The following is a 26943-nucleotide window of genomic DNA, read 5'->3' on the forward strand; positions in this document are numbered from 1 at the left end:
TACTTCTGTAATACAGGTTTATTGATGTTGGCTGCACTGGAATCAAGCAATTACCCAAGCTGTTCCATGTAGCTCCTCCTAAGTATTTTACATGGAATATATCTCAGTCCCTGTAAAACACCAGCCATAGAGAGTGCTGCACTTGCTGTTGGACAGCCTGCAGGATCAAACCATGGAGAAGCTCTGGGTCTGGGACTGCGGGGAGTTTTATCTCCGATCTGCTTGGAGAATACTGCTCAAGTGTGGTTTTAGAAATTGAGAGTTGTACTCCCATTTCCTCTAAAGTCAGAGCGAGTTAGACACCCTCGAGTCCTTTGAAATTCACATGGAGCAAACAGCACTTCCTCTAACTTAGGTAGAAGCAATTAAAAGATCGGCCAATGCTGCCAAGCTAGTTAATGTGATCTGCAAAGAAAATGCCTTTAGACTTGTCTGGGTCCCAGTAACTGACAAGGGAGGCTAATGACAAGGATCCAAGTAAAGATCTTAATGGTGGCTTGGGAGTCCCAGTAATCAGTTTGGGAAGCTAATGCCAAGGAGCTGGATAAAGATGCAATTAAGCACACCGCAAGGTCTGGGGATAGACTGCACTTCTCAGCTGTGCTAACTGAGGAGTTGGCTGTGATTCCAAAACAACAGCATGACAGTAAAGTAGGAAACAAAGGCCAGATATCTCACTGTTTTCATTTTCCAGATGTACGTATTTATTGTCTGTATGGAGCCTAAATTACCTTGGCAACATTCCAAGCAAGGATACTTTCACTTGTATTAATAAAATGCCATTAGTCTTTGCATGTTACACTGTGGAGGACCGCTGGCTGCTGGTCAGGAGGCGGCTGAGCAGAGCAATGGTTCAGGGCTGGGGGGCAGTGGCACTGGCTGGGCTGGGTCAGTCATCTTTCATCTCCAATAGAACAGGTCTCAAGGAGGGGTGCCTGGGTGTCCTCTTGCCTGTTGCTGCTGTAGCAGGGTTAGCTCTGTGTGGGGAGAGGAGTTTTCCCATGCAATCAGAGATTGGGAAAGAGCAAAATTGTTTGGAATTTTTTTCCAGTTGCTTTCCAGATTGGGGTAATATGTAATAATAATAATAAGGCAGGATTGTCTTGCCTGTTCTCCTGCCTGTGCTCGCATGGCATAGGGAGGAGCAGAAGTCCCTCATGAACTTGCCTTGTTGAGCAAATATGTTCTTTCTCACGAGCATAGAACTGCAAAAACTGTAGGACAAACCCTTCTTCCTGTGGAAGAGGCCACCTCTAGGTGGGAAAACATTGAATTCTCTGTTCTACTCATAGCTGGTGTCACTGCTAGCCACGAGATATTTGTTTGCCTCTTGTTCTCATCATGGCTTGGGTTTGGTTTGCTCTAAAAACAATATCATGCATCCAGCCTGTTGGGGTGCAGCAAGAAGAGCTGAGCGTGAGACTGCTGGGCTGTACTTCCATGTGCTGACCCAGATGCAAACCTTGGATTGCTGTGCTGCTGTACTGGTCCTTCTCCTGGTTCCTGTCAGCAGGTTTGCTCTCTGTTGTAGTTTTCTCTATGAATATAATGCTTGTGTTTTGTTGGTCCCCTGCCTTGGTATTTTGTGAGTGCTGCATCTTTGGTGAAGATTGTTACAGTGTTGGGTGTAATAATAAATGTTAGTGCAGTATATATAGGCCACTGAGGAATATATCAGATTTATTTCTGCCTTTTTAAATGTGATTTTATAACATTCCTGTGAAAGGAATCTCTGCCTTTTGGTCTGTGTCTGTTCTAACAAGTGCTGTAGTACATGTGGATGTAAAAAGTGTGCAGCGTGAGATTCCTCTCCTTCAGCAGACCCAGGAGCTGCCAGTCTGTGCTGAGTTAGAGCCTTCTGGCATGCAGTCGTGTAAACATGTTTATGTTATTGAGGCATCTGTTGAGTGTTCTGTGAAGTTACATTCTGCTCCTGCTCCTGTGGGAATGGTAAAGTGTTGGCCATCGGGTTCTATGGATTGTCAGAAAGTGAGCAGTTAATTCTTGACATCTGCTATGCTGAAGTTGCTGCCAAGTCGAGTGGGTAGTTGGCAAGGAAATAAATATTGATGGGCCCTAGCAACAGGTACTCCTGAGAACCCCTGTTCTGGGAATGCTTGGGCAGAGTCCACATTATTAATGTTGTGATGGGATTTAAGGCCTATTTATAGGGTTTGTCTGCGTCTTATCAGCTCAGAGTGTACAAATGGTCTTTGCTGTACGAGGGCCCTGGTGTATGACATCTCAAATATGTGCTTATAACTGATCTCTCGTTTGATGTCTATCCTATGTCAGAACCTTTACTACAGAGGTATGTGTGTGTAAATGCACTGGATGCAGTAAGTTCTTTCTCTTAGTAGTATATTGACAATAAATTCATAAGCAAGGTCTTATGGGAATCCTCTGGATGAAACTAGCTTGCATATTCTGTAAAAGCATTACCAGTGAGCAATGTTGTGTTCTCATTGCAGAACTTGAAGCCAGAGAAGCCTGTGCCTGGCTGCGGGCTGCCGGCTTTCCCCAGTATGCCCAGCTGTTTGAAGGTAGGATCCCAAAGAGCAGCTGATGCTGAGCTCAAGTAGAACTGCTGATATGAATAATCTTTCAGAACCTGGCACTTCTGATGGGAGCACTTCCAAATTCTGCAGTATTTTCATGCAAACCCATAGATAGCATGCAGCATGGTGCTTGTTCTTGCAGGAGTGATGCCTTCACCAGGCTGGTGTGGCCTCAGGATGATTCTGCAAAGGACCAGAACTTGTCTCTCTGTGGTTAGAGTGCAACTCAAATTTCTGCTTAATTTCTGCTTATAATTTACTTGGCCTCTTCTTTGGGCCTTTATTTCTTGTCTGACACACAGACTGCATCCAAACCCATCCAAATCTCTGCAGCCTGCAGTCTTGAGTGAGATTGTTTTAATGGTGTTTTTGAAGAAGAATGTTGGAGAAACTGTCAAAATAGATTTTGATGTATTTGGCCTATGTCAAACCTGTAGCAAATTTACCTGTCTTTGCCAGCATAATTCACATTTCAGCTCCAACTTCTCTGTTTGCAGATATGCAGTTTCCTATTGATGTAAGGACTGTGAGGAAAGACCATGAATTTTTAGATGGAGATGCAATCGAATCTCTGTTCAGGTAAATGTTACTCATGGATCATCTTTAACACCTGCAGGTTCCACAAGGTGTTTGTCACTCAGCTGTTCCTGGCTCGGTTTGAGTCAGAGTATGACGAAGCCAATGATGCTGTGACTGTATTGGGGCATAATTGACTCTGCTGGCTTTAATAAAATGCTGGGTAATAACTCCTTTCAAGGATTTCACTTCACAACCTCATTTTTTTGTGTTCCTTTAAGAAGTCAGCTCAGTGTTGTTTCATTTTCGAAGTCTTGAATCAGTTTTTCACGGTCAATCCTTAAAGCTCATTTTAAGTTTTTTGAATGCAAGTGCAGCTAAGTCCAGTCTTCTTTTGTTTTAAGATGGCAGAGCTGGACCTGTGAATGTCATGGGGCTGTTAGTGGGCACCGGTTGGGCCAAAACATGTGGAGAACACCTGGCTGTGCACCAGTCTTGGGCACCAAAGTAACGCTGACTCAGTTTAGAAGTTTGCTACTAGTTTGGAGCATGTTTGTTTTTGACAAAAAAAATTAAAAAATAGCTTAAATTCAACACTTGCACTCTTCTTCTTCTACCCTAGACGGCTGAACACGTTGAATAAGTGTGCGCTGATGGAAGTGGAAATAAATCGTCAGAGCAAACAGGTACATTTGTGAAATGCAGTTAATTTTCTCAGTAAAACTGTGATTAAAATAATTTTTTGAAGGTGAATGAAGGTTTGCTTGTTGCCAGGCACTCACTGTGTGTGGGCAGCACAGCAAACACAGCACCTGGGGTGGATGCTCGATGTGGCTGAGGGTCTCCAAGAGGGAAATGTGCCACAGTCCCACAGCCGAGTGGATCTCTACCTGAAGGTTTTGGTCACTGAAGAATGATGAAGTGTTTGATTTCTTGTCTCTGGGTAAAAATATCATCTGGCCAAATGCTCTGGATTTGCTGCAAAACTGAATTTTTTTATCCTGAGATCAAATCTGCCCTCTTTTCCTGTGGTAATCTTAGAGGACTTGTCAGCACACTGTAGTGTAATTTGTCACCATGTTTTTCAAGTGGCAGAGCAGAGCTCAGGGTAGACCTTTGGTAACTGAATGTTCACATTTCCATATGTAGGTTTTGGAGGCAATCAGTCTTGTTTCACTTACGTTTTTGATAATGCAATGTTTTCAAAACTGCCCTTGAAATGTTTATTCATTTTTTTCCTTCCAAGAGTGACGACTCTGATGATGATGATGAACCTTGTGCAATAAGTAATAAATGGGTGTATGAGCGGTGCAGCCAGAAGTGGTTTCGCCTTGAGAGCCTAGAAGGTTCCACAGAAGGTGCTTGTGCATCCCTCACAGGCAGCCCAATACTGCAGAGCACTGGCAATGAAGACAGCGTCCTTTTGGACCATGGTGACAAGCACGATGTGTCATCAATTCACAGCGCTAGCAGCGGTGACAGTGATGCTGTTAGCTCCCCAAAGTCTGTTGAAGACATGGAAACCAGCCTGAATTCCTGCAGTAGAGTTGCTTTGCTGGAATCTGCCTTTAGTTGTTCACCTCCCCCCAGTGAATGTTTAAATACCACCAGTGAGAAGAAGCTTTGGGATAAGTCACTGTACAAAAAGAGGAAGAGCCTTCTAAAGAAAATGGAGAAGTTGCACTTAAGAAGCTGCAACTTAAGGAGTGGTCAATCAAAGGCCAAACCCATCATAAGTGAACCTTTCCTTCTGGAAGGACTTAATGAGGAGAAGATGAAGATGCTTAACTGTGTAAATATCGCTGACCTCCCTGGCACCCAAACAAAGAGCAATTCTCCTCCATGCTGCAATAGCAACAGTAAGTTTGAGAACGGCAGAACAGTGAGCACTGCCCGTCCTCTTAAAAAACCAGAAAGCTGCTGTGAAAGAAAGGGGAGGGGTGCAGAGGACTCAGAGTCTGGCAAGCTCCTGCTATGGAGCGATGTATCTCAGGGAAACCGAAACAATGAAGTGAAGTTACAAACGAACCAGATGTTTCAAGTACCACAAGACCACAAACCTGGCACTTTCCCCAAAGCCCTTACAAATAGTCCCGTGTCTCCAGGAGACGACTCTCCTGTCAGCTGGAGAACTGGCTGCAGAAAGAGCCGGAGCAGAAGCCGGTCCAAGGACTCCAGATCCCCCCGGAGCCCCATCTCAGGCACAGATAACAGGCTGAGTGTGTATGACAACATGCCTAATGTTGAACTCGATAAGCTGGAGGCAGCAGAAGTTGGAGATGATGATGTTTTTTCAGAACTGAACAGTGTCATAGAAGACGTCAAAGGTCTCAGAAAGCTGGTTGATCAGTGGACAGAGAAGTACTCAGATGATGGGTATTTGGACTTTGCCAGTGACTTGACGGCTTTGTATCCCTCCTCACCTAAAGAAATCTGTCTTGACACAGAGCACTCGGAAGTTAACAGAGCAGCTGAGCTGTCCTCTGAGGGAGAGCACAGCTCTGAGTTGGGCAAGGAGCTCAGTTCTACAGAGCTGGCGTTCATGGCAGATCCTACAAAGACCAACAGGTCAGTCATCCTTGAATTTCCCTATTAAAACGCCCTTCTGGAAGCTTTCCCTGTTGGTTCTCTCCACTGAAAATGGAATTGTTATTCCAGAACAAAATGTTCTTAAGGGAGTGTGCTCTGGGTATTGGAGTCTGCACCGGTGGTGCCAAGCAGTTCTGGGCTGTAGGCAGCACGAGGTCTACATACATCTGCTCTGATCTCATTGGAAGCAGGGCTCTCATGATCTCAGGTTGGGTAGTAGGGAAAAGTTATTCTCAGGAAGGGTGGTAATGCAGTGGCACAGCTGCTCAAGGAGGTGGCGGGGACACTGTCCTGGAGGTGCTTAAGAGCTGTGGAGATGTGGCACTGAGTGGCATGGTGGGGTGGGCTGGTGCTTAGATTAGATGATCTTGAAGTTCTTTTCCAACCTTAATGATTTTATGACTCTATGTATATCAATACTTAGATATATAGAGTCAGACTTATAGCTGGCTTACTGTGCTTCTTACTGAAACCTTTGGTACGGCCGCAGAGAGAAGCACTTTGTTTGACAGCAGTTAACCACAAGCTGTTTGGCAGCCACGGGTTGTGTTTAGTGGGGATTTCACAGAAGCAAGCAGAAAACTAAGAGAGACAATGGGAACAGTCCTTTGGAGTGACCAGCTCTTACTTATCCTGTAGGCACAGGAAGCAACATGGGTCTGTGGAAGACAATGGGAACATGGAGGGCTTTTCCATGCAGACAGACAGTCCATCGGCTGCCCAGCTGGCCCGGGCACAAAAGCTGGCATTGCTGAAACTCACTGCTGTCATGGACAGATACTCCCCTTCCAGTAAGCAGGGCTGGAACTGGTAAGTTGTCTGTTGTTAAAGCAAAAGGCATTGGAAAGAGAGGATCTGATGCAAGAAGGTGAATTTCCTTGTCCGACCAGGTTACGTTATCCATAGTGAGGAAGGTCATCCCATTAAATTAGTGCCACTTTGTGGTTATTTCTGTGGCTCCAGCATTTCATCTGCTGTGGACAAAACTTGTGCTCCTTGCTGGTGGTTACAATGTGTGACTGGTTTCAGAGCACTGTGTAGTTTCTCTCTCAATCTGCCCGTGTTTGGGGCTGTGCTGGAGGTGCTTCTCAGGGACTGCAGGACCGGGCAAGAGAGGGCTGGGCAGGGCTGTGCTGGGAGCTGTTAAGTTTGATGTGCTGGTTTTTGTTTTCAGGACTATACCAAAGTTAAAAAAAATAAAAGCCTCTGACTACAAGGACAAAAATGTCTTTGGGGTCCCATTGCTGCTGAACGTTCAGCGATCAAACCACCCGCTGCCTGTCGGCATCCTGCAGGCACTGGACTATTTAAGAAGCCACTTTCTGGACCAGGTATGAACTGAGGACATGCCACTAAGCAGAGAAACAATGCTCTCAGTCGTAGTTTGCCGGGGGGTAGTAGCCATCTGCTTCCATTGGCACCAGAATATGTTGGTGTCTAAGTCCTGCTACCAGAGGGTTTTAAACTATCTAAAGGAAAGAACAGTGATGTTGTGTTGAGGTTTGAGTGCTGGTGACTTCAACATTTTCTGTTCTGCTTGTAGGTTGGCCTGTTCCGCAAATCTGGTGTTAGATCCAGGATCCTGTCCTTAAGGGAAATGAATGAAACCAGCCCAAACAGTGTGTGCTACGAAGGGCAGTCAGCCTTTGATGTGGCTGATATGGTGAAGCAGTATTTCCGAGACCTCCCTGAGCCCATATTTACCAGCAGGCTCTGTGAGTCCTTCCTCCACATCTACCAATGTAGGTAACAAAACCTATGGCTTTCCAATTCCTTGAATATCTTAAGCTCCTTTAGCATGTGGCTGTGTGAAACTGGACAGAATGGGACTGGTGCTGTGAGGCTTCCTTGGTGTCAGACGGACAGATGAGTCAGGGCCTGACTGAAAAGACAACTTCAGTGTGCGGAGACAAGCCTTCATTTGGGCTGCAATTAGCACCAGTTCTGCCTAGAGCCAGTTGTGTAAGTCCACTGGCATTGCCATTCAAGAACAACTACAAGTTGTGCACTAGCATTGTGGAGTTTGTGTATTGATGTGGTGGGCAAAAATCATACACATGCTGTGATGGTGACAGCAGCCTTTGTGTTGTGAGCTGGAGTGACAGGGCAATGCATGAACCTAAGTGTTCAGTGCCCTGCTTAGCATGTCTGTAATGGATGCTGCTCTGCAATCATGTGTGATTTCCATTGTTTTCTGTTTCCAGATGTGCCAAAGGAGCAGCAGCTGCAGGCTGTGCAGGCTGCCATTCTCCTTCTGCCAAAGGAGAACCAAGAAGCTTTGAAAATTCTCCTGTTCTTCCTACGAGATGTGGTTGCGTGTGTTGAGGAAAACCAAATGACCCCAACCAACATCGCTGTCTGTCTGGCTCCATCGCTGTTCCACCTCAACACCCTCAGACGGGACAGTTCCTCCTCTTCCACTCGGTATTTCATTCTGCTGCTTGCAGTAGCATTTTTCTTTGCTAGAGCAGTGCTTAGTGTAGCTGTCCCAGGCTCAGTGCCTGCTTCTAAAGGGAGGCAGTTGGGATTTGTCACAAATGTGGGTGCTGAGGCCCAGAGGGGGCTGCCCTCAGTGCAGGCTGAGCACAGACCATGTGCCCCTCCTGTCCTGCTGCTGGGGGGTGAGTGAGTGAGGCAGCACATCCCTGGGGCTCTGGGTGCCCCCTGTCCTCCTGCCCAGCTGTGCCCCCTGCCTGTGTTACTGTGGGATGTGTGGGGACTGCAGACCCCTGGCAGCAGCTGCTCTCAGTCGTTCCGCTGGGCGATAAGGGATTATTTCTGCCAAACAGAGTCGGGGCATCCTGCACGTTTATCTCCATAAGTAGAAGTTAAGCTATCTGGGTTGCATAACATCTGCTCCTACGTGCAGAGAGGAAGGTGCCCTTTGGCCAAAGCAGGCAAATGGAATCTCAGTGAGCATTCAGCCTTATCTGTGCTCCTGAGGCTGAACTGGTTGCTCTGTGCCCCTGTGTGTGGACACAGGCATGGAGGCCTTGAAGGCAGCACAGTGCCCAGCAGCACAGCTGCTTGTGACCTCATAGGTGACTTCAAGACTGGGGCTGTTCTCAGGGTGAGACAGAAGCACAGGGCAGCTGCTCCTCCCAGCTGCAGGTACCTTCACTTCAGCATTCCTCTGAAATATCAGGATCAAAAGGAGAGTCAGAGCTTTGCCTTTGCTGTCACTGTGCAGAAGGGGGTTCCTTTGAACCCTCAGGGTTGCTGCAACCAGGCATTAATGCTGCAGAGCAGGGTTCAGACTTCAAAGTGCAGAGTTGACATTGAGGTGCACTGCTGAGGACTTGATCTCCCAGTAGATTTTGGAGCTGTTTGGCAGGAATGTACACAGATAAGTGTCGGAAGGCAGGATTAATTCTGCCATGCAGTGATTGATTGAGTTTGTAATAAAGAGGGGACTGATTTTGAAATGTGTGCCATGTGGTCCTTGCGGATGCTGTAGGAGCACAGCAGCTGCAGGCTGCATACAGAGCAGTTGGGTTATAGTTATCTGTGGCCATGCGTGATGTGATCTGGGAAGTGCTGTGCCCTGTCTCTCAGGAGGAGATGTGCCCCTGTCTTGGTCAGGGATGATGCACCATATGGCAGCAGTGCCATGTTCCTTCCCCATCCACAGATCGAGCCAGAGGAAGTGCAGCCTGGGGAAGCCGGACCAGAGGGAGCTGAGTGAGAACCTGGCAGCCACGCAGGGCTTGGCCCACATGATAACGGAGTGCAGCAGGCTCTTCCAGGTATGATGTGTGCTGTCACACTGAAAAAGCAGGGGCGGGGGTTTGCTGCCCTGGGCTTGGGGTCAGCTTGGTGTTTGTGTAACTGAGGGCTGCCAAATTCACACTGGTGCCTGTGAGGCAGAGGCTGCCATAATGCTCTGTGGGGAGGTCTCAGTTAGGGCTGACCCTCCTGTCTTGAAGGAGCTGGCAAGAAATGGGGCTTTGTGCTGGAACCTGGTTGTTGTGACAGCCATGTGCCTGTGTCTGCTCACAGCCCCTCGCCCTCTCCCCCCCACCCCTGTTAATTTGCATTTGGATCTTAACCCACAGACTGATTTCCCAGCTTGACCTCGGCCCTTCCTTGTTATTATGGACTTTGCTGGCACTCACTGGACTGGGGCTCACCCCAGCTGCTGTCACCGATACCAAGCCTGCCCTGTTTGCTGCTGCCCCACCTCCCTCCACAGTCCTTGCCATGGATGTGCCTGCTGATCTGCACTTGGGGGCTGACCGTCTTCCTCTCCTGTCTGCCAAGCTCTCAGGTACTGGGGGATGGGGTGGCTTGTCCTGCAGCCTTGTCACAACTGATTCCCAGCCCCCTTATCTCAGGGAGCCCTCGGTGCACCCCAGCATTCAGCTCTGGTCTTCTTTCTTGCACATGGCTTTGAGCAGCATGGAGCTGCTCATTCTTCCCGAAAGTGAAGCCACTGCCAGCCCTGTGCTCCCCATATCCTCCATGATACATCTGTCTCCTGCTACTGCCCCCTGCTCAGCTGTTCATTTCCAGGGTGTCCTGAACTCCATCCTCCTGGCTCTTGGTGCCCCAGGCACTGCAGTGTGACCCCAAAGCTAACTAACCTTGGGCCAGCAGCCATCCTGCACCTTCCTGCTATGACTGGTGCACTGTGAAGGGCCATTGATGACGTCCTCTGCCCTTCTGAGGAGGGGCCTTTGTGATGGGACTTGGGAACAGCTGAGCCGGGGCTGTTCCCCCTTCTTGATGGTGACCATGAGGAGTGGCCCCTGTGGAGCTCTACCTGGATATGGACCTGCTCATCTGGACCCACACCTTCATCACTGGATCGTGTCTGTCCCTGGCTGCTGTCTCTAGACTGGACCCTTCCTGGTTTGGACTTGTCATCAACCAACAGTTGCTGCAATTTGTGCTTAGCTGCCGAGCACTGCTCAGGTACTGTGGGATGGGTACAGTGCCCAGCTCAACCTTTTGAGGGAGAACAGGGGCAGCTGGAGGAGGTGAGCGGGAGTACAATACACCAGAGTGATGTCCCCGCATCATGGGCTGCCATGCTGCTGCTCAGCAGGTGCTTCCTTCAGCCAGTAGGAAAGAAATTGGGCCATCTATCTGCTATGGGAGGGTAGATACCTGTGTCCTGTTTGTATCTCTGTATTGTGCTGCTATAGCTATATGTGGATGGATAGATGCAAACAGATGTACCAGCAAGCAGGTAAACAAAGTGAGACCAGCTCTCATAATCCCTCCAGAGGATGGCACAAGGGAGATGCCTATCCCTGCTGCCAGCAGTGTTCAAAATCCCCTGAGTCCTCAAGCACTTTGCTGGCTGCAGATCTATCTGTTTAATCTCATGCACCTGAGATCTCCCTTTGCTTTGGGTTTGCTGGAAGGTGCTGTATGAGGGAGAGCAGCACGGAGTTCCCATTTTACCAACTCTGAGGACTCTGAGTGGAACTGCCCCAGGTTTGTGCTGTGCACTCAGCACTGCAGTGTGGTTGCATGCAACTTAATGTAGCAGCTGGCTCTGATGGCAGGAAGCCACTTTGTCTGGATGTCAGCACAGGGCCCTTGCAAGGAACAGTGACAGGAATGTGGGGTGTTCTTGCAGATCAGTCTCAGTGTGCTCTGTTGTCCTGGTTAGTGTTGAGTCACAGCCCCCTGCTGTTGAAAGCTTTCTCAGAGAGTGCAATGTTTGACCTCTTCTGCAGCTACAAGCCTGCACCCCTATCAGTTCATTTAACACCTTCCATCCAGCAAGCACCAGAGCACCAACTCTGCACTGGGGTTGTGGGCTGCCAGAAATGACAAGAAACATCAGGTGCCCTGCTCCCTGATGGGCCTGGTAAATAAGGTAAAGATGGTGCTGGGCCTCAGTTAAGACACAATGACTGGCTTGAGTGTGGGTGACAGTCTGTGGCTGAGGTGGTTTGCAGATTTCTTGTTATTCCTCAAACTTCAGAATAAAGATTACAGCTTTGGTGAATGGGCCCACAGGGAGTCAGTTCCTGAGACCAGAAATGCTCTGAGCTGTGCCCACAGCACCAGTTCTCTGCCTTTGGACCTGTGTGCTTCTGCACTCCCTGTGTTGGTTCCCTTTCCCCCTCAGTGTGCTGCTCCCCTACAGCACCTTCCTTTGCTAGACTCCCCCTGCCACCATCAGACACGGATGCAGCCAGTCAGTCCTTTTATTGTCACCTCACAGTTACATCCTCTCCACAGGCTTAATTCCCAGGATGTCAAAACCTTTGGCCATGACAGTGGCAGTGGCCTCGCACAGCAGCAGTCTCCACATGTTCACCTTCACAATCTGGCCTGCAAAACAAGAGACCAACATAGGAGCCAGAGCCACTGCTGAGATCAACCACCACTGCCCTCCCTCTTGGGGACCAGTCTGCCACCAAGCTGGCCCTGGGCACCCTCCCTCCTCAGCCCAGCAGGCTGATCATGTGTTGTGTCCAGGTGTCTGCTGCTCTGCCAACCCCTTCAGCCCTCCCCCATGGACAGCACTTGTTCTGCAGCTGCCAGCAGGGCATCAACAGCCTTCACCAAACAGCGGAAGACTGTCTGCAGTTCACCTGCACCTCAATACATAATGACTTATGCAGCACCCCAAGGCCAGCACTCACCACTCTGCCTGTCCTTCTCCACACAGTAACAGTTGTCGTAGAACTCAGTGAAGGTGGTGGCCAGCTCATAGAGGTAGTCACACAGCGTATGCAGTAACAGATCGTCCAGGATCTTCTGCAGAATCTCAGGGAACCTCAGGATGCACTTGCCCAGTTTCCACTCTTTCTCATGGTCAAGGACAAGCACCTCCTCCCTGGCTGCTTTCCGCAGCATCTTCTCATCAATATTGGCCAGGCGTGCAATAGCCCTGCAACGATCCAGAACATGGTCTGCTTCTCTGCAACAACTTCCACCTTCGCAAAGCAGCACCCTGCTCCAGGTACCACAGGCCACCATCTCCAATGACAGCAAGTGCTGGAGATGGCTTTTCTTGCCAACTACCCCCTAAACTGCACTGATTCAACGAACCCCCTCCTTCCCCCCCACCTGCCTTTGCACTACAGACTCAGAATTCACTACATTCTTCAAATGACTCCCACCACACTCAACTCACCTGATCCGTGTGAACGCATACAGCAAATAAGCAGCTGTATTTCCTCTGTCATCCAGCATCTTGTCAAAGGAGAACACGTAGTCATTTAGTCTGTTGTGGGAGAGATCTGCGTATTTAATGCATCCAAAAGCGACTGACATCTGGGCAGCTTTCAGCTCTTCTGGTGTGAGGACCTATTGTAATTTCAGAACAGGTAATGATCAAGAGGAGGAAAGCTATGTTGGTATCAAAACCCCCAGCACCTTGCCTGGCGAGCTCGGGGGTTGTATCACCATGACACATGACAGCATGTTCCCCAGCTGCCTTTCCATATGAGGGACAAAACCCCATCTGTGCCCTCAGGTCTGCAGAGATCTTTGTGGTGCTTTATTGGAAGCATTATTCCTATGCTTCCTGGTGTTTCCATTTAAAAGGGAGCTTTCAGCACAGCAAGGAGGAGCCATGCTTCCCAATTCCACTGCTTCACACAGTGCTTGGACCATCTGGTCCCTGTGTTCCATTCTGTGGCCCACCCTGTCCAGTTCTCTTCAAGCCGTCTAAGACAGATGAAATACTTTTAAGCAAAAGCTTCCAGCAAACACTGTTGAAGGGAAAGGGTGAAGCCTGACACCAGAGTCCCCTGCAGCTCTGCAACCATCCATCACCAGAAGGCATTAAACCCAGCAGGCCAAGCCTGCAGCTCTCATCAACTACCACCACCTGCTGCACCCTGGGGGAGTCACAGGTGCCATATCCCTGCAGCCTAACTGGTACCAGCTGCAGGGCCAGCACACTGCCTGCAGTTCACACCTCGCTGCCATGTATCCAGGGTTGCCCACCTTTCTCAAAGAGAGCACCCTGTCCAATTGCTTCCAAATAAGTAACAGCACAGTAATCCCACAGCACCCTGCCATGCAGCCTGGCTCCATCCATAGTCTAAGATCACTTCCAAAATGTAGAAATTTTACATCTGTGAGCAAATCTGGGTGTTTCTCTGGGAAGATCAGCTACCTTGTCCCGCTCCTTGTCTTTCAGTTTGTCCATGGCTCGTTTCAGCCCTTCTTCCAGAAGATCTGTAAGACGCACTGTGTCCCCTGAGCGCGTTTTGAACTTCTTCCTGTAAACACACACAGCCAACATGACCACCTGCACATGAGGCAAAGCGCTCCCATGGATTTCCACTGCTAACAAACACACACCTCTGGCTAATTAAAAAGGCACGTACATCCCTTTGTAGTGAAGAACTGGGCACCAGACAAACTGCATGAGAGGTGTACAACTCTGACAACATACATGGGGTAGCTGGGAGTGGGGCGGGACAGACAGGGAAGGCTCCAAGAATCAGAACTGTCGCAGTCCCAGCCATCAGGCAGGACAAAATACCAGTGCAAGACTTAAATCCAGCAAGGCATCTTTACTTGTGTAACAAGCCCTCAGCAAAACCACTCGGTCTGCAACATTACATGACTGCAGTACACACTAACTGCAATTTAACTTCTTAACTTAAATGAGACACAAGAACACCTCTGGAGCACAAGGGCATGGTCTGCACACCAGGACACTGATGTCCTTTTCCCAACTTTTATTCCACCTTCTTCAGGGCTGGTAGAAAAATAGGACATTGTGGCCCCTACTGCTGCCATCTCCAGTATTTGCAGTGCCTTCATCTGCACTTCCACCAGCCAAGTCACAGCCCTCTCTCCAGATACCAGGCAGCAGAAGCCAGACCGGACTTACTTAACACCGCTGTCTATGTGCAATCAAAGGGCCCTGATGTGCCATATCAAATACATACTTGTCAATAAGCAAGCAAAAGTCTTATGCACTCAATCAAACATCCTCTTTGGAGCACACTCAGAGGAAAAACTACATCCAGAGACTTACTTGTCTTCTCCCAGCACCACTCCGAATGCAGCGTGGGTGATTCTGGTTACTTTGGGGTCATACCAGCCGATCATCTGTCCAGCTGCAAATATTGTTTGCAAATGCACCGACTGCAAGGAAGGAACATCAACAACCAGTTCACCACCCGCTCTTCTGGGGATGGCTTTCTTGTCACTTACTCCCATTGCCTTTACAATGCTGCTGTGACAACAAGACTTGAAATATTTTTTGCTCCCCAGAAACATTCTGCTTCAGAAAGTTTAACCTTTCCAAGAACTCGCTGGGCTTACAGAAGCAGCAAACAGCAAACTTTTATCACTGCTCAGATAAAGCACTGACAATCTTGCATTTCCTCAGGTAAGGCTACACGTAGGTATACACAGCACATCTCTCATTTCAGACTGTGAGACTTAGGCTCAGTGTATTGCCAGTGGTGACTGCGCATCGTTTGGTTCCAGGGCTCTTCAAAGAGGCCACCAGTCAGCACACCAGATTCACCATTATAACACTAAGGTCAAAAGCCAATACAGCACATGGAAAATCTTACAGAGGAGTTCTAATCTAACTTATTGTTGTGCTTGTTACTTATGAGATCTTTGATCATCTGTACCAGCAGTGACAGGACAGACTGACATACTCACCTGGCCACTGTCGACAACATAGATCAGGATATCACCCTTCTCTTCAAGCAGCCTGTGTCTAAGTGCAGCCAAGTCAGACGTGTCATATGTGTAACCTCCATCTGACTTCATGATAGTCAGCGGGACAGAGAAACCTGGGACAAAGACAACCTTCCGGCCATCATCCACCTGGACAAAGCCTAGAAAAGCAATGGAATATTGCATTGGGTCATATCTCATGGGGAGGCTGGGGGGCACCATACCTGAAACATCTCCTGTTCTGATGCTATCAAAAGTCCATGCACAATGACAAATATTTAATGTCTCACAATATGAAGAAGACAAGCAAACCCCAAGTCTAAGTGAGAACTCCTTTGCCAGCCAAGTCAGGTTATGTGTTGCCCTTCCAGAACTCCAGACTGCACAAGAAAGCAGATGTTTACCACTCTGCCCTTTCCAAAAGAGAATTATTTGGATTTAAAGACTCACATCACTGGTGCTCAGCTCTACCTGTGCAGCCACAAAAACAGCTTTACAAAAGACAGCACCAAAGGCAGCTGAAGCTCTATGGAGATGTGCAACATATTTAAGGGATAAGACTAGTTAGAACAATACAGATGGTGAGACTCAATACATGCAAAATCTACACAGAAGCACATAAAACTATCAACTCATTACAGTCCACTTTATTCCTGTGTATCTCAGAGTCAATGTGAACCAAAAGTGCCACCTGCCTTTGCATGGGAATTTCTCTGATGCAAGTTTTCCTGCAATTCTGTGATTCTATAGCCACAACACTAAGAAGGACACGCTGGTAAAGATAAACTCCAGCAGTATCTCACGCTATTGCCCACAATTATCCCTTACAAACTACTTAAACTACTTCTGCTGTCTGCAGGACAGATTCGGTCTTTCTGCAGTGATATATGCAAAAGTCAGTTCTGCTCACGCTTCTTTGTGAGGAAATTCCACCAAAGACCCACTCAGAAATTGCTGCTGAGAAAAAGAGCAAGGTGCAGGGAACACACACCTCTCTGCATGCCAGTCCCAAGCCTCGGTGGCTACGAGTGAAGTTACCACTGAGGAATTCCTGGTTCCAAGACAAAAAGCCTCACCTTTATCTTCAAATTCTTTGATGATGTCTTTCATCATATCTTGGTAGAACGACTCCCCTCTCTCTGTAAGTGTGATATCCAGGCAGTTGTAGATTTTCTGGAACTCTTGAGGAAGAAAACAAATTACAAATACCTTCATTAAATCATATGGTGGGAATTTTAGTGGCACATATTTACTAACAGACACAGCAAACCCCTAAATATGTTCTCTATCTCTTGGTCAAGCTATCAGAGAAGGACTCAGACTAGACCAAGGAGACAAAGGCTTTAACTGAACTTTTCCACAGACAGGCCAGTTCTTTGGCTACATAAACCCTGTTCTCCAAACCCGTGACAGCAAAGTGGCAGTGACTTCATCAAGAAAACTAGAGGATGGTGAGAAAAACTGCACTGTCCAACTGCTGAGCCACGGCTGTGAATGTGGCAGTCACCTTTCCGCGACACGTCGCAGATCAGCTGCCAGGCTTTAATGAAGTCCGGGTCTTTGCTCTGCAGCAGCACCACACACTGGTACGCTCGCTTCTTAAATTCCTCCTCTGTGTCAAATCTCCTCTTGGATTCCTACGGTAAAACACACTGTGTGAATGAAGCAACCGGTTTTTCCCTCGAAAAACAACATCCACAACACACTCCCAAATCATGCTCATCTCACAACACAGGTCCTTTAATCATTCCCCACGTGGACAATTCGAGACCAGATGATAATGTATTTCATTCATTACCATTGGTAGGTAAATGCAATCGTCTATTAGCTGAACCTGCTTCTCAGCTGCTGACATAAATATCGCAGTTATTGGTGACAAATACCTTGTAAAAAGCTTGGAGATCCCCAATGGGAGGAGAAACAGATAAGTAATCTGGAAATCTGTCTTGCAGGTGAGCAATGAGCATTCCAAACTGGGTGCCCCAGTCTCCTAAATGGTTTAACCTTGAAGCAATTAAAGAACACAACAATAACTATTTCTCACACATATGTTTTAAAACACAAATGTTTTAAATACAAATATTCTAAATGAAAAAACACGTATCAAGAGAAACCAGCACCAGGCAAGTTCTGCCCCTGCTTCATGGAAATGAAGCTGCTGCCCATCTTGACTCCTCACCTCACTACACTTGCTCTGTTTCAAACCTTACTGCACATCAAGGACTACTTTTTTACGTGCTTATAAAGATCAAATCACCGACCAAAGCACAGAGAGTTACTGTAGAAATGTAGCCAAAGAACCTCATCCCACACAAAAAGCAACTCTCACCTCAGCACATCATGACCTGCAAACTCGAAGAGGCGGCACATACTTTCTCCGATGATGGTGGACCGCAGGTGACCAACATGCATCTCCTTTGCAATGTTAGGGGAGGAGAAATCCAGTATCACCTTAGACATGGTACAGAAAGGAAAAAATGAATAAAGGCAACAGCCATTAACCATATCTCATGTGTTTCATGTGGATTTTGTTGGGTGGGCGGAGGGAGGCATGCGCTGCTGGCAGCACAGGGCAGCAGAGCAGCCCATGTGGGACCTCACAGCAAGCTTCAATCCAGGTCTCTGCTACATCTCCCCCAGAGGGTCAGGGATCAGTCCCAGACCGATCTGGGCACAGCACATTGTCCCCAAGGAGCCCTGGAACAGCCCTGCCCCTCAACCACCAGCACCGCAGAGACCACAGCTGGTACATGTGTGCCACCCATGGCCCCCCATCCTAAAGTCACATAAATGTCACTGTAATGACCAGCTGACACGGCCATTCATCCAACAAATCACTTTCGGGGGGAAGGGGCAGGACTCGAAAGCTGCCTGCAGTCTGGCACTTGCTTCATCCCTATGGGTGCAAGATACCCGTCTCTGCTTACTGCCATCCATACCCTTTTCCTTTTGCCAATAGCTGGTGGTTGAACTCCATTCATTAATAAACTGCTCAGCTGCTTTGATACAAAATCCTTCCGCAGATGGACGTTGATAAAACCTTTAGAGGAGAAAATCAGCAATGAGTGTTGGAGCTTCTAAAGTGCCTTGAACCACACTTACTCTTTTTTCCCCCCTTGGATTTCTCTTTCCTCACATTGAGGACAAGAGCCTAAGAAGTCATCTCGACTAAACAAAGCTTTACTCCAGCAACAGCAGAATGAAGCTGTCACTAGAAGACAGCTCCTGCACCCAGATTAAAAGAGCCTGTTCCACACAATGATGCCCATTACTGCAGCAGAGACTGTGTGACCGCCCACAACTCCTTTCAGCACACTGTCACTCAGCTGAACCTATAAAACTTCCTTAGAAAATAAATAATCTTATCAGGGTTTCCAGAATGCAAAAAACAACTCCTGCTATTTTTAATATTCCTTTTATTTATTTTCTTAAAGTAACATCCTAAAATGTAGTTACATTTGCTATAATTTATGCTTGTAGAACAAGTGTGAACAAATGAATGAATTGCTCGAGCCCCCCCCAGGCCTGTGCCACATTATCTTTGTCTTCTGCCCTAAGGAATATGAGCCCTCCTATTTCTACTTAAGTCCCAAGGACAAAACAAATGCAGCAGTTAATAACTTACTTCCAGGCTCCTGCAGCATCTCAGTGCCAAAAGGGCAAGGCCTGCCCCATACCCCTGAAGCAACAGCAGACATGCTGGGTCTTGGATGAGGACATAGCAATTTTTGCATTCATTTCGTATGACTGTGACCCCATCCCTGCCCACTGATATTCAAGGTGCAAAACCAATCCCTTAAGTGGAAAAAATTTCTGAAGGGGTTGGGGCCACACCAACCGATGTGAAACAGAGCTAGATCTGCTGCTGCGGAAATGTAAGGGCTATGAAGCTCACCAAGCTAATTCATCTCATAACATCAACTGTAAATGAGGTGAGTCAAACTCATCTCAGCTCCCATACAGCACAAAACCACCCTTTGCTTTCTAACATAAAAGTGGTGTAATGTGAAGTATCATACCGGGACCAGCAATTTCCACCTTCTCAATGCATTCGTTCGCAGGAATATGTTTTGTTATTTTCTCAGCGATCTCCCTCGGACTAACCTTCTGTTCCCTGGTTTTCAGCAGTATCTGAAACACAAAAGAGCCAGTAAAATTCAATTCTCCACAGCATCCCACAAAATAAAACAGAAAATGTAGATACTCCAGAGTTGGAAGAGCCCCATGATCCTTTACCCTCATAATGCAGGCATAAACACACCAAGGAAGAAGACATCTCCAGCTACTTTTAAAGATTAGAGCAGCTCTTTCCACACAACAGAAGGCTAATTAGACCCTAAACATTCAGCACACCGAAGGCTGGATGTCAGAAGAAAATCTTTCAGGCTGTTCAGTGCTTTGGCAAATTTTGATTTCTTTACACTGACCTAAATCTTTAAAAATCAAAACAGCCAGCAGCTCTGAGATATCTGAAGAATTTAAGTTGTGCCTGCAAGAAACAAGGAGAGAATCACAGAATGGCCAGGGTTGGAAAGGACCTCAAGGAACATGCAGCTCCAACCCAGCTGCTGCAGGCAGGGCCACCAACTTCCCCATTTAATACCAGACCAGGCTGCCCAGGGCCCCATCCAACCTGGCCTTGAACACCTCTAGGGATGGGGTATCCATAGCCTCTCTGGGCAGCTGTTCCAGCATCTCACCACTCTCACAGTAAAGAACTTCCCACTTTCATCCAACCTAAATCTTCCCTCCTTCAACTCAAAACCATTTCCTCTTATCCTGCTATTATCAATCTATTCAAACAGTTGGCTCGACTCCTGTTTATAGGCTCCCTTTTTAGGTACTGGAAGGCTGCATTGAGGCACCCCGCAGCCTTCTCTTCTCTATGCTTTCTGATTACGCTAAGCACGTTCTACCAGATGACAGGAATCTCCTCTGAATCACTCCAGAAACAGCCCCAGCACACCTACTACTGCCAGGAACTGGCAGAGCTCCTTGCTCAAGCCCATGGTATTAATATGCTAACAAGCTCAAATGAAAACAATACACATTTGTGAGGGCTGTTTCCACATCAGCGCCTGGAAGGGAGAGGCTGCTGTCCTGCACGTAGTGGCTGCCCTCAGTCAGATGCTTGTGGTGAGCAATGCTCCAACTCCAAAGGTAACTGCAGCACGGTCAGATCCCTGACCGAACTCACTGCTCTCACAGAAATGACTGCACTGCATCCACTGGCTTTGCTGCATTGATTACGCTACATGTGTCAGTACTCCCATGCCTTCCAAGGAACAAACCCTACAGCCAGGCCCAGCATGAGGAACGTTTACTCTCCAGTACTGCTGACAGACAATGGGGAACCTGAAGCCCTGGCTCGAAGCAGACTGGTCGGACACTGAGTTATGTGAACAATGCTGACAATGAGAAGCCAGGACGGCTCAAGAATTCTAACAGCGACTTAATTGGGGTAAAACAGCGGTCAGAAAATGGCAAAGCTCTGAAAGTCTGTGTCGGTGCAGTCACCCAGCGCAGCCCTCTGGCTCCAGCCCAGACACAGTGTGCTAGCAGCGTGTTAACAAGACCAAGGGCAGACACAGCTTTGGGAGGCTGTTTCTGCCCTGGCACTGCAGCCCCAGCGCCTGCTGCCTGGCACGTATCGGTGCTGCCCAGGATACATGCACAGGCACCACAGAGGGCAGCCTGGGACTGCAGAACTTTATGTGTATTTATGTTAAGAAAAAAAAGTTGCTTCTGTTGAGACTGCACACTGCAAAACCAAAGATCTCTAGTTACAAAGAGTCTATCTATTCCCTAAAGGCAGCAAGTGTGGACACTTCATTCATCTAAATGAAGATGTAGCACCTTCTTCCTCACCTCCTTGTTTCACTTCTCTACTGTCCCATCCTACTGAGCATTGCCTGAAGTGCCTCTTACTCTGCCTGGGTCCCCTTTGGCCAATACCTTCTACAAACCAGCAGCACCATAGCTTTCAAAGTAACACTGTGGGTACTTGCCAGGATTACAAACCCCGCTCTTTCCTTGGCACACACATCTCAGCTGTTCTGTGAAGCCATTGATACAGCTGCCCAAAAACCTCCATCCATATCATAACAAAACAAACATGACTTTTAACTTCTGTTCCATATTTTATGGAAAAGACGTAAGTAATTAAGAAGCAATTAATCATAAATAATGGAACACAGTGATTTCCTTCCCACGAACTGGGCAGCTGTAATGTGGCAACGTGTAACTCAGACATTCTCAACTCATTACAGTACTCTAAAAAGAGACATAAAGGTCTGCTTTCTAAAATGCCACTAGATATTCAGTGAATTCTCACCCCAGAGGGCTGTAAGAAGCCTTAATCAGGTCCAATGCTGCAACTGTCACCAGGCTGTCTACCATTTTGTTTCTAGCAGGCAACACTCCCAGCTTCTTTCTCTTTGCAAGATCTACCAGACTTACCTGTGTTATGCCCATGGCGCTGTTGCACTGATAATCCCCAAACTTGGGCTGCTGACTTGGTGTCACCACCAGTGGAGGGTTTTCCAGCTCTGGGTAAGCAGCCTGAATGGCAGCTCCAAAGATCTCCTGAAGACAGCTGTTGATATTAATCATGCTTTTCACTGTTTTATTTCGTTCCTCTTGAAGGCTCTGGAAAAACAAAATACAGAAAGCTCTACTCACAGTACACAGCACATACAGAACAGTCACATCCTGCTTTTCTCCTTGGCTGCCTGGCAGAGCATGACTGAAAGGTCTGGCTGGCACCTCCAGGTACAAGAGCAACATATGCAACATGGAAATGATGAGGTTCAGGACATACACCTCCCTTTGAACATCACCACCCAGACACTTCCCTGAACGCAGTGCTGTGTTTTATTTCTCACGCACCTGTCAGTGATTCTGGCAGAGCAGCTGGGCTGCAGCTGCACGACCATTGGAGATAGGACAGCGTGGGCTTATAAACCTACTGACATCCTTCATAAAGTCACATTTTGTTTAAGGAACCAAGAAATATCTAAAGCACAATCAACAGCTAAGATGTCAGAATTCGATCACACACCACCAGCTGTAACAAACGGACATTATTTTGTCAGTTTTATTTCCTTTCTATGACAGAGCAAACCCATTCACTCTCCATCCCTTACCTTCTGAAGGAAACTCAACCGATACTTCAGCTTTGCGTTTTCGTCTCGCAGCCCTTCCAAACTCGGGGAGACTCCCAGGCACCCGAAGTTCTTCAGATGCTCAATTTCCGCAGTCAGTGACTTAATCTCGTTTTCCTGAAAAGCACGTGAGATGGACACACTGTGGGTCTTGGAGAAGGGGAACAGCAGGTGGGGAATGCAGGACCTCAGGTCCAGTCCTGCCTCATAAAGTAACAACTAACACAAGCAAGTCAAGTAATGCCAAACAATTCTTGTTTAAAGGTGGTTTCTATTTGTGCCCAAAACATGGGACAGTGAGGTAACAATTAGCTTACTGATCTACAAACAGAAGTGTGAGGAAGACAACCGGTTAGGCTAAGAAAATACATTCTTAAAGCATTTCCTCCAGCTTTTTCTTTTTCTTAATTCAGTAAAGAAATCCAACACTGTGACTCCAAATTCCCCGACGCCTCCTTCAGGCGTCATCCAGTTCCACCACTTCTAAAGCTGGGCCACATTTACTCTCCCAGAGGATGAAACCACCACTGATGCAACCCATGAGCTCATGGTGAGGTGTGAGCCCGGCCTGCAGTGTGTGCTTGCTCCCAGCTCTCTGCATATGTACTCCCAAGTGGCCACAGTGGCTTCTTAAAACTGCCATGGGGTGCTTGGCAGAAACTGAGAATTTCAGATGGACTTTTACACTCCAAATTAACGAGCTTCAGCTTCCAGCTGCCCTTCATGTTTGTGCTCTGTACAGCCAATGAACTCTTTGCAGCAGCATCACCCACTGCTCTCCTTGCCCCTCTTGACCTCAGAGCCCAGGTGTAAGCACGCAGCCCAGCAGCCCAATGCCGCTGCAGGGAGCAGCCACTTCCCTCTCCCAGCCCCAAGGAACCCAGATCTGATAAGCTTCATCTCTGCTGTCCACCTCCCCTGTAACCTGCTCCACAAAGAGAAGTCAGGGTGCTGCTGGAAATACATGCGGCAGCTCTAGGAGGCCACGCTCCCCATCCTGACCCCTCATATGACCCTGGCAGGATCTGGGCCACCAACTTGCTCCCAGCAGGAAGCAGCTCAGGCTATTATCATAGACAAATATGCTGCCAAACCTTATAAAAAGGGCTCGTTTGCTTTTTGCTCTTTAAACAATTGGAACATTCTCTCCCAGAGGATGAAACCTTGTGATTCAATGATTCAATGATTTTTTAATTAAGGAAACAAAATCTGGGTCATCCAGACTTCTGGCCCAGTATCTCCACCTGAACAGCAGCTCCCACAGGTGCCACCAGAACTGCAGACGCTCAGAACTTCTGAGCTGGGCCAAAGTGATCTTAAAATTGCTCCATCTGCAGAGCAAGCTGGAAAGCTTTTGAAAACTTCCGAGGTCATTTGTATTTCAGATTCAGTGCTTCCAGCACAACTCTTCTACAGCCCCAAAGTGTCCTCCTCCTCAAGCAAAACTGCTTCAAACAGCCCATCTCAGCTGCTCTTTTCTATCTTATTACTTCTCTATTGAAACCCAAGGCAGACCCCTTTGCTTTCACATACCTTTCCTCCCACTTACTCAAGAGAAAATATGCTTTCCCTACTTAAAGCTTTTCTTACTCCGTTGACTTGCTGGCGTTTCATGTAACTTATAGATCTGCTTGACAAATTTCCAGATTGAACTTCATATTAAAATAGCCTGAGAGATTTCACTGTGTTATTTCATGACTGTTTTACTGTCAATTTAAGTAAGCACTATAGCAACAAGTGACACAGAGCAATGCTGGAGCAGCAAAACAAATAATTGCCATTTAAACTCATCTACACTCAAAAAACCTGGAATGTCCTTTAGGGTGAACACAAAGATCATGTTCTACTCTCAAGGTCACACTATCTGTTAAGTCCTGCATCCACCTGCTCTCTGGCTGCCCACCCAACCTTTACTGCTGCCACATAAGTTTCCTTTTTTTTTTTTGTTCCTCAACAGCGAACACAGAGGATGAATTATCTCATTTGGAACCACTGAGCAGAAAGGCTGAAAATCAGCAGGCAGTACATCATGTTCCAGAACAGAGGCCAGGATGGGAAAGGCTGGGCTGGGCCAGCAGCACGACCCCACACCCGTCATTAAGCTCACCTGAGAAAGTCTTTGCACACACACATTACAAACACCCTTAATCAGAACAACCTGCTATAAGCCTGTAAATAAGTCTAGCAAATCACCTGTGAACACTGCGTATTGTTAAAGGGATATAAACCCTGAAACCTGGCTAAAAAATAAATAGCTACATTAAAGCACTGATGTCCCTTGCAGCTCCTTTCCTACAGTATATTCTGAGGGATGGAGGGAGAAAACACAACAGCACTATGGCTGTGATCTGCAAAGTAACTGAGAGAAGGAAGGGAAAGCTGCTGTTCCAGGAATAAAGCTCCATCCCCTGCTCAACCTGCACAGCCCTGGATGCATCACAACTTGTCAGTACAGGTTATACCTGATGACCACCTCACAAGGAGCTGCGGGAATTGCATGAAGCCATGCTGACATCTCCAAGGGCTCTTTGGTCAGCTGAGCACTAGCAATCTTCCCCTCACCTGTAAATACAAAAAAAAACTACAGCTTGTCCAAAAACACCAAACTAACCCTTGTATTTTGTGTGAGCGTTTAATTCAGGCTCTACTGAATTATCACTGAACTTGTACATGTTTCAGTCTCTGGATCGACAGTTTTCACAGACTCACAGAATTATCAAGGTTGGAAAAGACCTAGAAGATCATCTAGTCCAACCATTCCCAATACTTCCAGGCTAAATCATATTCCTCAGCACCACATCCAAGTGTTTCTTGAACACTCCCATGGTCGGTGACTCCACCACCTCCCTGGGCAGTGCATTCCAATGCCTGACTACTCTTTCTGAAAAGTAATACTCCCTAATGTCCAGAAATGTTTTACTCCACTGCATTAACAAAATGGGGAAGCAAATGGCTGACTATGCACATTAGGAACACCTTGTTCCCATTCCTTTCTCACCTCCCGTGTGGTTCTATTGCTCCTCCTGCCTCCCTGTGTTACTGAGCACATCAGCTGAGCACTGAGCAGCTGTTTTCTTTGCAGACCCACTTTCCTGAAGAACAAATGAACCCCGCAGCCCCACAGGGGTGTCCCGAGCTGGGACGATGGCTCAGCCCTGAGCCTCCTTTCCTCTCTCAGCAGCTACAAAGGGAAACACGAGGAGCTGCACGCATTCAGCAAACAGGTTTATTATCTCAACGCTTCTCTTTGTTTAACGCCCCCACCACCTCCCGGCACTGTTCTTCCCCCCTTCACCGCCCCCCGAGGCCATTCACAGCCCATAGAATCTCCGTTCCGAGCTGCGGGCCGCCCCGCTCCGCTCCCCGCCCCCACCTGCCGCTCCAGCCGGGCCGCCGCCTGCGCCACGCGGGCCTCCATCATCCCACTGCGGGAGCGGGTGGGAGCGGAAGGAAGTGGAAGCGTTGATTCGAGACACAGCGCCCCCTGGCGGATGGGAGGGCGGCGAGGTACGAGGGAGAGGAGAGCAGGAGGGAGCCACGTGTGTGTGTGTGTGTGTGTGTGGGACGGCACTTTATTACATTACACACCGACACCCTCCGCCCGCAGCTTCAACGGGTGCTGCGGCCCCACAGCGCTCACACTGCGGCCCCACAGTGCTCACACGGCCCCTGGCCCCGCTCACCGCACGCACACGGGGCTGCCCCGCACACACACAGCCCCGCTGCTAAAAGGCCGAGCTGTACAAAAAGTCCCACAGCGTCATTGAAGGACAGCACCTGATGGCTGCTTTTGTTCCGAGTTAAAATTCTATTTTCCCAAAAATACATCCCCTAAATATACAAACTATACAATCCCGTCGCTTTAATGCTGGTTTCTGTGATGACGGACGTCGACCTGAAGTCCTTAAAAACATCCACGCACTGACAGAAGCTCGTAACGTAAAAAAGGCGCCTCGGTACCTTCATACACCACATAAATAACTGCAAAAACAGAAACAAAAACCAACTGCAGCATCTTAGTGTCCCAAAAGCAAATACTCCATGGTGATCACACGTCATCCGCACACAGCGCTGGAATGTTTATCCTGGGCCGGGTGAAAAAGGCCATTTTCTCTCTAGAAGGAAATGATCAGCTGTTAGTGCCATTCAGGTATGGCCAGAAACATACATCATCTGCATTAACAGGTATCATCTGCATTAACAGGTATCATCTGCATTGACATGTATCCCACCACGTGTCACCACCATGCACAGCAGCACACTCTCTTGAGCTACACCTTTTACACACACACCAGAGATCCCTGCAGTTAAACCTACAATACTGAACTAATCAAAGAAGCCATTTCAGAAAGGCTCGTTGTTGGCATGGTGAGCAGTGTTACTTAAGGGAGCAAAAGACTGCTTTCTGCATTAAAATAATGCTTGGTGCCAGGCGGGGAATGCTTTGGGCTACTTCTAGCTGCTTTGAAATCACCTGCAATGCTGCAGTTAATTTC

At 47.8% G+C, this 26943-nt stretch overlaps 3 protein-coding genes across 7 annotated transcripts in view; 1 reads left to right on the forward strand and 2 right to left on the reverse strand.

Moving 5' to 3' along the window:
• The window catches only part of LOC107320244 (rho GTPase-activating protein 7-like), a 35135-nt gene extending 20788 nt beyond the window's left edge, over window positions 1–14347 (forward strand). For 3 of the 4 annotated variants that reach the window (XM_032447369.1, XM_032447367.1, XM_015875924.2), the window contains 11 exons: window positions 2472–2543; window positions 3056–3137; window positions 3697–3760; window positions 4321–5642; window positions 6303–6473; window positions 6838–6994; window positions 7207–7405; window positions 7868–8087; window positions 9295–9409; window positions 9719–9930; window positions 11862–14347. In XM_032447369.1, the coding sequence (XP_032303260.1) occupies window positions 2472–2543; window positions 3056–3137; window positions 3697–3760; window positions 4321–5642; window positions 6303–6473; window positions 6838–6994; window positions 7207–7405; window positions 7868–8087; window positions 9295–9409; window positions 9719–9736 (2420 nt within the window). In that variant the 3' untranslated portion in view covers window positions 9737–9930; window positions 11862–14347. Of the gene's footprint in view, window positions 1–2471; window positions 2544–3055; window positions 3138–3696; window positions 3761–4320; window positions 5643–6302; window positions 6474–6837; window positions 6995–7206; window positions 7406–7867; window positions 8088–9294; window positions 9416–9718; window positions 9931–11861 lie in introns of those variants that run through there. The other variant, XM_032447368.1, reaches the window with a different exon arrangement.
• RARS1 (arginyl-tRNA synthetase 1) lies at window positions 11810–25925 on the reverse strand. Its single transcript, XM_015875926.1, has 15 exons — window positions 25821–25925; window positions 22430–22564; window positions 21744–21932; window positions 19304–19415; window positions 18224–18324; window positions 17614–17735; window positions 17168–17288; window positions 16792–16921; window positions 16361–16465; window positions 15267–15445; window positions 14626–14735; window positions 13753–13858; window positions 12763–12935; window positions 12269–12516; window positions 11810–11954 (listed from the first exon to the last, which is right to left on the reverse strand). The coding sequence occupies exons 1-15, from the start codon at window positions 25866–25868 to the stop codon at window positions 11845–11847; spliced, it is 1989 nt and encodes a 662-aa protein (XP_015731412.1). The 5' UTR covers window positions 25869–25925; the 3' UTR covers window positions 11810–11844.
• Window positions 22472–26943, reverse strand: part of WWC1 (WW and C2 domain containing 1) — a 59622-nt gene continuing 55150 nt past the window's right edge. For both annotated transcript variants that reach the window (XM_015875920.2, XM_015875919.2), the window contains exons 23-25: window positions 25821–26562; window positions 24910–25009; window positions 22472–22564 (exon numbers count right to left, since the gene is read on the reverse strand). In XM_015875920.2, the coding sequence (XP_015731406.1) occupies window positions 26496–26562 (67 nt within the window). In that variant the 3' untranslated portion in view covers window positions 22472–22564; window positions 24910–25009; window positions 25821–26495. The remainder of the gene's footprint in view (window positions 22565–24909; window positions 25010–25820; window positions 26563–26943) is intronic.

This window comes from Coturnix japonica, chromosome 13, assembly GCF_001577835.2.
Source record: "Coturnix japonica isolate 7356 chromosome 13, Coturnix japonica 2.1, whole genome shotgun sequence".
In the NCBI taxonomy this organism is placed as follows: domain Eukaryota; kingdom Metazoa; phylum Chordata; class Aves; order Galliformes; family Phasianidae; genus Coturnix; species Coturnix japonica.

Bases quoted from the DNA above. Each gene is read 5' to 3' on its own strand.
- RARS1 (XM_015875926.1), bottom strand. From the start codon at position 25,868: ATGATGGAGGCCCGCGTGGCGCAGGCGGCGGCCCGGCTGGAGCGGCAG. The intron at 12,517-12,762 runs GTGAGTTGAGTG...GGATCGTTGCAG, and splicing joins TATGCGTTCACACGGATCAG to GGCTATTGCACGCCTGGCCA. The intron at 11,955-12,268 runs GTGAGTGCTGGC...CTTGTTTTGCAG, and splicing joins GGAGAAGGACAGGCAGAGTG to GCCAGATTGTGAAGGTGAAC.